Source organism: Epinephelus moara, chromosome 20 (genome assembly GCF_006386435.1).
Source record: "Epinephelus moara isolate mb chromosome 20, YSFRI_EMoa_1.0, whole genome shotgun sequence".
NCBI lineage: Eukaryota > Metazoa > Chordata > Actinopteri > Perciformes > Serranidae > Epinephelus > Epinephelus moara.
Window position 1 is genome coordinate 15,494,375 of NC_065525.1, and position 9,330 is coordinate 15,503,704.

The following is a 9,330-nucleotide window of genomic DNA, read 5'->3' on the forward strand; positions in this document are numbered from 1 at the left end:
AGACCTGTTGGACTTTCTCCTCCTCCAGTAGCTGCTCACACACCAAACCTTAACATTTGTGCTGTTAGGAGCAAAGACAGCACGGCATTCCCATTGATCATGCACCCGGCTTTCTTCTCGCTCATCCTGATTGCCGTACATGTGTGTGTACCGGTGGATTGTGCACCGAGGCTCCGGGACCCAGAGCAACTTCTACAACATCAGCAGAGCAGCTTCAACACGGAGGCACATGTGGAAACATCTGCTGGGACGGGACGTTTCTACTTGGAACTGAGTGGATCAATGAGCAAAGGCAGTCACAGAGACTTTATGGGTAAGTCTGCCTAGATCCATAAAGATATCATTTGTTTCATTACAGATTCATTCATTAATTCACAAAATAAAAGCCTTTTGAACACCTAACAGCACCATTTCATTTCTCAAAGGGCAATAGCATGCTTTACATATATATGTCCCCAAATGTTTCTAAAATATAAAACAATGGGCAATAAATGTTTTTATGGCTACACAAGATAAAATCCTGGAAATGGATAAATGTACAAATATATGTTGTAATTTAGGTGCATATTCTGCATGTCATCTATACAAACAAACAAGATCTCTGGCAGCCAGACATGTTCATGTTGAAACATGTTTCTTAAACTGTTCGTAATATTCAGTATATGAGATTTTCATAACTAATGACGGCATGTTTAAACCTGTTTTCTTGCAGTTATCTTGCCAGTAAGAAAAGATTCAGGCAACTTTGTGTCTATATTTGACTTGAGAAGAAAACGCTTCCTCTGCATGGACTCAAACGGAGAGCTGTACAACTCTGTGAGTATTTTTTTAGATGCACTTCACTTGAGTGACGCTAGGAAATAAAACAGTAACATTAAACATTTTTGTCTGCTTTTTTTCTACTGAACAGAGGCAAAAAAACAGAGAAGACTGTCTCTTCCAGCGCATTTGGTTAGATGTGGTGAACCACCGTGATGTGTTTTACTCTACAAGTGGGGGCCGGCTGCTCAAACTGGAGGGAGCTGAGCTGCGAGTTGCTCACCAGGAGCCGCCTGAACCCGCCTCAGCCCTGGTGAAGAGGCTCCTGGGTCCCTTGGTGAAGAGACAGAGGAGGAGCGAGGAGGTGAACCCCTCGGATCCATTACAATCACAGTCACATCCCTCACATCCTGCCACGGATCACAAGGACGCAGATCACGGGCAGCCTGAGCAGGACCAGGCCAGTGCTGTGTCCAAAGAGACCATCACCTCCTGTGACGACCCCCTGCGGGTCTTACAGTCCAACGGACCTGTCAGTCCTGTCAAGACTAATATTGCAGACCGGGCAGAACAAGACTAAGATACTGAACTTGGGTTTAATGAGTGAAATGTCAAAGAAGGGCTGCAGGTCTTCATGTTTGTTCTGAAATCTCACTTCATGTTTGACTGCTTGGTCAGAGTAGATACTGCATTTGTGGACTGCAGTGTGAGTGAGAGCCGCACAATGACATACAAGGGTCATTTCTTACACAGGAAAGCATTCGAGATTTTACAACTTCTGAGAAAAGAGACCGCATTTTATAAAAACTTTCAATCAAAATGTTCAGAATTTGTTTTTACGGTACCATTACGCTCGGTAATGTACTCACAAACCGTGTTACATCACAGCAGCTTGTACAGACCCTCTGTTTGAACAGCAGACGAAGGATAAGTTTGGCAACATTCTACATAATCATGCAGCAAGTTTGGTCCAGCGTCGGTCCTGCTGTCCTTTAACCTCTATTGTCAGTTAAATTTTAAACCTCGGGCCAGATGTGGCAATGTTTGTTTTGCATATGTAAAAGTGTGTAATCTGTAAGTAATTATGAATATTTATACATACATGTGTTGATACAGTAAAGCTTCATGACAGGAGTTTACAAACTTAACAAAAATAGACCAGCGCATAATGAAAAAAAATAAAATAACATCTGCTATTTGTTTGTAGCCATAACATAGATATAAACAGGATCAAATAATGTCAGGTGCCGGACACCAGTAGTCACAGCGATGAAAAGGTATTTATTTATTGAAATGTGTTAAATGACTTCCTTCTTAGCCTTCTGTTTTATTATTTATATATTTCAAGTTGTGTTGTTTCTAATGTGGAAAAATAAATGGTGACTATTCTGTGGATCGTCTGTCTGATTTGTCTGTACGACACTGGGAATAAATGTTGCTTTCCTCCCCTCTTAGTTTAACATTTTCATTGGGGTGCCTTACCAAAGTTACGGCTACCAACGAGTCACTTAAGAATTACTTTAACATTTAAAATGTCCCTGGCCACAGACATTATGGTCACTGCACACAGCCTGCTAGAACAACAGATAATTGCCGCTCACTCTTTAGCTCACCATCCAATTATTTCCCAAAGAAAGGCCACAAAAGTCACATTGTTATTATCCGCACAGCCAATTAGTTATGTCACTGGCAAATATTAGACCTGGACAAATAATGTCTAAATCAGCGCCATGCTTGGCTACTCAACATTAATCAACACCTTCTGCGACCGAAGCCTCAAGAGGGGTCAGGTAAAATTGACCATTTTAGAGAAATATGAAAAATCACTAGGAGTTCTTAAGGTTTTGATGACTGAAGGCCATTTTAGTGAGCCGGACATTGGCTTTTGCTGTGGTACGCTGACACCACTTGCCGAAATCACACGCAGACCTGCAGTACACCACAGTAGTACAACCAGTTTATTTATGTGGGGGGGACACATCCTATTAATACTAATAGGCATAATAATCCTGATTCTAATAATACTGCCTCGGTCCAAATGAAATGCATGTCAAATATTGTAGATAATGATACAAAGGAAGATACATACTTACTGAAACGATATATTCTAGGCTAGAACATGTTTGTAAATCAAAATGTAAAGTTCAAGGGTGTATATAATGCAAATATGAACAGATGAGAACCAGCACAGATTGAATATCGGGGTTTTTTTAGGGAGTTTCGGCTGAAAAGGATCTTTTATCACTATTGGCAAGTTTCTACAAATCCCACTATGGTACAGAAACATTAACAGCTACATTGCCTAATTTAAAAAATAGACTAACCTGGTAAAGTCTGACAGTTTTCCTACATTATAAAGTGTTTTCAGTTACAGAATCAGAGTAACAACAGCAATAGAAACTGCACAATGTTTTTTCATACAATCCAGCTCAGCAGTCAGCACATGATTTTGTTTTACACTGGGAGAGGAATGAAAAGTAGAGAAACAGTGCATCCATACTTCAGTAACACACAACATGCATGCACTCTTTCTTGAATGCACTTGCCCTTGTTGACCAAAGCGTTAATTCCCAACAATGACAAAGTCACTGATTTCCAAAAAAGTCAACACTGTTGCAGTCCTGCTCCGTGTTCCTGCAAAGGATCTCTGAACTTCCGGAGAATAAATATAGAAACACGAACTCATTAGAGCAAAAAGCTGCCTGCATTTACAGTAATGAACAGCCAGACAGTAACAAAGTGATGATGACACTGCCCTGCAACACAAACCATCTACCTGAGGTTAAATGACATAGCTCAACTTATGAACCAGCATTCAGAGCTTGAATGTAAAACAGATTTTGTTGGAGTCCACTGTAAAAAAATAATGCAGCTGTATTTAATTATTTATCTTGGTGAATTTAAACCAGATTCAATTCAAATTCAATTAATTTAAGCATTTTAGGGGTTCCCAAGAAAAATGGGGAATAGTTTATCATCACTATTTAATTCACTATAGAAGCGAGCCCAATGTGAGTTAGAGTCACAAGAGTGACTATTCAGATCATAGGATCTAATGACCTAAGTCTTTTCAGATGGAGGTCCCCTAAGTTATATCTTTTCAAGTGAGGGTCCATAACCTACTGTTTTATTCATTCAGGGATCCTTGATACAAGACAAGGCTGAGAGCCACTCAGCTATATAATAATAAATAGCACCTAAACACTTGACCTAACATTTTTTTGTTTCACAGTTCCATTGTGAAAACATGCTTACATTGAACAACGAGGATTTGATCCATCCATTTCAATATGTGATCAAACTGTGCCGTGAGGTGACTGAGCACCAAATGAAAAATAAATACAGAACCTATAAATAAAATCTTTTACAATTGTAAACTGTCAGTGTTGAGTGTGTGGAGCTTTTTAACATTGTATGTTTCTCCTACTGTTTAACATGGTCCCCTCTGTGAGCGAACACACAACGGATCCCGGACAATTTGAACCTGTCGTCCTCTTTCCGCATGTTTAGTATAAACCGACACAGACCTGTGTTAGGACTTAAAGAGAACAAGTGTGCTTTGTCAGAACCTGGAGGCAAGGAGCAGTGTAACTCCTCCACAAGGAAGCGCACCGCCACACACATGTAGGCCCCGTGGCTGACAACCAAAGCGTGGACCGGGACACCCCTGACCCCATCGTCTGCCTTTCCCTCCACAGGAGATGTTTCTGAGATTCCATCCTCCCCTCTGTCACGCCAGTGTTCAGCCCCGATTTGCTGAAGCATTTTCTCCAGAAACTCTTTGACCCGCTCCGTCACCTGAACAGAGCAAAAACCTGTTATAAACTGCGTCATGCTTCTCTTACATTTTCTTACTACACTAAGAGCACATGTCAATGAAATGTGACTGCCTGCGACTGTGAAGGATAAAAGTTAAAGGTTGTTAAATTCAAAACAACAATGGCACAACGCCATCGACATCACACATGCTGACTTCGGTTTCTTCCTGATGCAACAACCTGTAACTCGTTTAGGAAAGCTGGGAGGGAGGCCTGTGGTCGACACTGATTGGGGCGCTCGCTGCTTGCGTCAAATCTATCTTTGTATATCTGCATCATCATCATGATGTGCTGGTCACGTACTGGGCTGGACCAGAGTTAACGTCCAAGCCAAGATCTAATGGATGAAGCCTGATGAGGTATTTTTGAAATAGAACATCCCTCCTTCCGACGCCCCCGCACACAGGCTGTCCTCCCACGCAGGCTCTAACACAAATAACACAAAGCTAAGTGGTGACTTTTTAATCGGGGTAGTGACGAACACTCTGCAGTTGTTTGACAGTGAAAGGGCATGTACTTTGATCCTCCTGATTCAAACCAAGAGCTCTGGCAGATGCCAAAGATATACAATCATGTGGATGCAAAGAGGCCCTGAGCCAGCATGTTACATCCATTCAGAAAAATTGGTTAACTGAGGAAATTAGCGTTTTCTGCCACCTAGTGGTCACATGTGTGTATTGCACCAGGGCATTCAGGTCGGATCTATAACTGGAGTTAAATGAGGATAAAGATTTAATTTCACTATCATAAGTATCTCAAGGGTTAAGAGGGTCTTTCCAATTCTAAGTCTATTTGTTTGAGATCATTTTAAAATTACAAAACAACTATATAAAGGTTTTCATACACCCCTGTGCAGTGTTGGGGAGTAGTGATTTCGTATCAGGATTTTCTGATGATGATTCGATGCTGATTTACACACTGACTGCGTTTTATTTTCAAACTTCAAGCGACATGCGAAGACACTGCAAAACTTGGAGATCAGTATGTAGGAAAGTAAGTAAATAAATAAAAGCTTCTATTATTAATGGTATCCTGTGCAAAGTATGCCATGCTGTACCATCTTCAGCAATTTCTTCCAAGAAGAGACAGTGACAAGAGTGAGATAGACAAACATAAATGTTAAATGACAGGGAGGAGGCAAGAGAGAGAAATGAATAATACCCACATAAATAATGAAATAACAGAGAAACAGATCAATCCTTCTATCACAGCTACATCCCCAGCCTCACCTGCTCCTGCGTCTCCCCGTTTGGAGGAGTGAAGATTGGAAACGACTGACCGGCTGCCTTGGCCATCTCTTTCACTTCCTGCACCCGTTGCCCCTCTGCTATCCCAAAGCTCTGAAAAACAACAAGTCAATAACTGCATGACTCAGTGTTTTTATTAATAAGTAAATGTTTAAGTGAGAAAACACTTTGCTGTAAAATCACACACGCAACGTATGTCACTTACTTTCTCTTTAAGTAAAGGGTCACACGCCATCTGTAGACCAGAACAACTACTGTTGTGTTTCATTATTGCTTCAGCAGTCTGGAAGAAAAAACACACATCATCATCATCATCATCATCATCATCTCATCACATACTGACACACTGTGACATATTGTCATTATCTCTCTATAGAAGAGGTGAAGCTTTATAAAGTTTTGGTTTTTCCCCCCCAGATGTGAGCTCTAATCAAACAATAAAATAAACACACCCTGTAGGGTTTTGATTGATTTTTATCTAAAGATTCATCGCTACCTCCCACTGTAAAACAAAAGCATCGTACCTGTTTGGCCCGCAGCATGTCACTGACAAACACGTTGCTGAATTTGACATCTTTCAGGTAACGGCCTGCAGCCTCAGCCTGCTGCAGCCCGATGTCAGACAAGGGTGAATCTATAGCCTGGCCTGTGTGGAGGAAGAGGGAAAGATGAAGGTAAGACAAGGAAGAAAAAGACAGATTGAGTGATATTATTTTTTTGGCGCAGATGTCTTCAGTCATACCTTGTAGCAGGCCTTCTTTATTGTACTGTGTTTCCCCACTGCAGGACATAAATAGTTTTTATATTGAAGCACAAAAGCTAATGTCATAAACAGACTGGGTAAAGAAGCTACTGTTTGACTCTCAGAAATTTGATGTCATGCCCATTGTCATATATGCATAAGGAGATATCTTTGTTGTATAACTGTTTTGCTCAAACACATTTCAGTAGGCAGATGGTCGCACCTACAGTCACTGCACTTGATGGCCCAAATTTTCTGGCATGGTAACTTTTTATTAGAAGTTGTCTGTCTGACAGTTGTTATGACATTGTCAACTAGACATCAATTTATGTATCAATTATTTGATTGATCAACATATTAGACTATGAAAAAAATCAGAAAACACTGAGCTGCCTTTCATAATTTCCCAAAACCCAAAATAACTTAAAGTCTTCAAATTGCTTTTGTCTGACCAAAAGTCCCAAACCAAACAATATTTAATCTACAATAAATACAAGAAAAAAAGCAGCAAATCTTGAACTAGAGAAGCTGGAACCAGTTTTGGTCGAGTCTAAAGTAACTGAGTTAGTCAGTTAATCAAATATCGAAATTATTGCTGGCTAATTTTCATCTGCAGTGTCTTAGTGATTCTGGTTTTATTTGCATAACTTTACCTGACACTCAGATGTGTTATAAATTGTATAAATTGTTCTGTCTGTGACTCAGAAACAGTCTATAATATTAAAAGGTGGGTTTAATTTACATCTCATACGTTTATTATCATAACATTCAAACTGTTTTCATATTAAACCAAATTTGAGAACCATATGTCCATGTTTCATTTGACAGATTTGGTTTCACCTGATAATAACACTGTGATTTAATAGGGGGAGTTCATTTATTGATTAATGCTGACCTCTGGTGGTCCTCATCAGGTACTGCAGTGTCCACACACTGAACCAGAGGTGAGTGTAATGTTACAGAGTACCATGAAGAGGACTGGGAGTTTAACATGGGCCCTTAAAGCTTGCTAGCTGCCCGTTAGCTAAGAGGCTGAAATAACTGTTCTGCGTATGCTAATGCTATTACAAAATTAAGCTATGTTGGAAATTGAGGCTAACACCTCTCTGGTCTCTCTGTGTCTATCAGTAGTGAGTGACACCTGCTGGGGTTAGCATCTAAATAGCTAATGCTAAATGAATGCAAACCACAGACTTCAGTCATGTAACCAAGTTTGAAAGTACAGCTGGACTCTCCAACGAAGCTTTACACGTGTGTTTGCTATCAATTTCCCACATATGTATATTAATTATCCACATAGGCCTATATGAATTTGACGACATATTATTTATTTTCGCCTATAAAACTAGCTCATAGGTGCTCTTCTATAAATGGGAGCGACATGCAGCACTCGGAGCCTCTGTGCTAAACATATGACATTTACCATAAACACTAAATATGACTGTCAAATGCACTTACTGTCGGGCAAGAGTTATCCCAAACGTTAGCGCCTTCATGCTCTGGAGGTTAACGACGGAGTAATGTCGCATTAAGGTGGTTAAACTGCCCTGAAGACGACTAACGTTGGTCCTACACGTCTCGGCTGCAGAGGAAACGTCTCACACAAAATTCAACACTGTTGGCAGAACACGCCACAGCTGCAGTGTCTGAGTTAGGCTACTTTAACAAGTAGTGGGTTAGTACAAGTTATTGGTGACATGTTTAACACCAGAGACGTTTGGGGACTGTGCTCTACTTATCTAAAGGGGCGTGGCTTCGGTGTGACTTCGTTTTATTTATTTAATTATTAATTTAACCTTGAGCCTCCCTGAGCACCATAAATAGGCTACACCATGCACCACTAAATCCACCATAAATAACCATAGTTTTTTAAATGATTTTTCTTTTCCCCCATGAGGTGTTTAGTAACCGTAAATCGAAAATCCAATGATAATTTTGTTTTGTTTTTTGTTTGGGGATTTGGGGTTCAGGAGGTATTTAAAATGAATAAAATATAGTGGTGGTGCAGTGGTTAGCACTGTTGCCTCACGGCAAGGGTTGGGTTTTGAACTCATTGACTAGTCCATTTGTGTAAAGTTTGCATGTTCTCCCTGTGTCAAGGGGAGTCTCTCTTCCCACAGACCAAAGACATGCAGGTTAGGTTCAGTAGCCTATGCTTAATTCCTGTTTCTACTGTGAGAAGTTGTGGATGGTATCGATTTTTGGTAGCCCTTCTGCTGGGGTACCGAACACACAGATCTGACACTAAAAGGTGGAGCTGTGAACACTGCAGTCAGTCAAATGGTCAATAGTGAACAGTCACTTTGCTCAGGGCTGAGTTGTGGCTGGTTTTGAGTCTTATGTAACTACTAATTAACTAACTAACTAACTAATGTTCATACTGTTTTATTAGTAGACTTTAACTATAAAATGGAAGGTTGCAGCAGCTGGAGTTTGAGAGAAAAATAACTTAATTCACTGGGTCGACTGCCGGTGACAGTCACGGTGGAATGTTAACTTGTAATGTTACTCAACGCATGAGTTGATGGTCATGACTCAGTCAACACACCTTAAAGTTCACTGTGACAACTTTGACCATTACTTTAGTTTTTATAGGACAGACACTTTTAGTAATGAGTGGATCTTCAAGCGTTTAAATATATTAATTTTGACTGGGTTATGTGAACTGCATATATTCTAATCCTCACTCGGAGGAAAAGAAAGTGTTGTGGAGCATCGTTCCTGTTGGCTCTGGCATTACTAAACCCCCGAGCTTGCTTTAGAA

The 9,330-nt window shown here is 40.4% G+C and overlaps 2 protein-coding genes across 2 annotated transcripts; one reads left to right on the forward strand and one right to left on the reverse strand.

Annotated features, from left to right (window-relative positions):
* Nucleotides 1-13: 13 nt before the first annotated feature.
* Nucleotides 14-2,020, forward strand: LOC126407467 (fibroblast growth factor 23-like). Its single transcript, XM_050072386.1, has 3 exons — nucleotides 14-313; nucleotides 713-816; nucleotides 911-2,020. Exons 1-3 carry the CDS (start codon nucleotides 100-102, stop codon nucleotides 1,337-1,339), a joined length of 747 nt encoding a protein of 248 aa, XP_049928343.1. The 5' UTR covers nucleotides 14-99; the 3' UTR covers nucleotides 1,340-2,020.
* Nucleotides 1,589-8,288, reverse strand: tigara (TP53 induced glycolysis regulatory phosphatase a). Its single transcript, XM_050072385.1, has 6 exons — nucleotides 8,025-8,288; nucleotides 6,567-6,604; nucleotides 6,349-6,470; nucleotides 6,030-6,107; nucleotides 5,807-5,917; nucleotides 1,589-4,557 (listed from the first exon to the last, which is right to left on the reverse strand). The coding sequence occupies exons 1-6, from the start codon at nucleotides 8,093-8,095 to the stop codon at nucleotides 4,183-4,185; spliced, it is 795 nt and encodes a 264-aa protein (XP_049928342.1). The 5' UTR covers nucleotides 8,096-8,288; the 3' UTR covers nucleotides 1,589-4,182.
* Nucleotides 8,289-9,330: the final 1,042 nt, after the last annotated feature.

Coding starts and splice junctions, on each gene's coding strand:
- LOC126407467 (XM_050072386.1), top strand. CDS start 100: ATGCACCCGGCTTTCTTCTCGCTCATCCTGATTGCCGTACATGTGTGT. Junction 314..712: donor CAGTCACAGAGACTTTATGG/GTAAGTCTGCCT, acceptor GTTTTCTTGCAG/TTATCTTGCCAGTAAGAAAA. Junction 817..910: donor ACGGAGAGCTGTACAACTCT/GTGAGTATTTTT, acceptor TCTACTGAACAG/AGGCAAAAAAACAGAGAAGA.
- tigara (XM_050072385.1), bottom strand. CDS start 8,095: ATGCGACATTACTCCGTCGTTAACCTCCAGAGCATGAAGGCGCTAACG. Junction 6,108..6,348: donor ACATGCTGCGGGCCAAACAG/GTACGATGCTTT, acceptor TTTTTCTTCCAG/ACTGCTGAAGCAATAATGAA. Junction 5,918..6,029: donor ACCCTTTACTTAAAGAGAAA/GTAAGTGACATA, acceptor GTTGTTTTTCAG/AGCTTTGGGATAGCAGAGGG.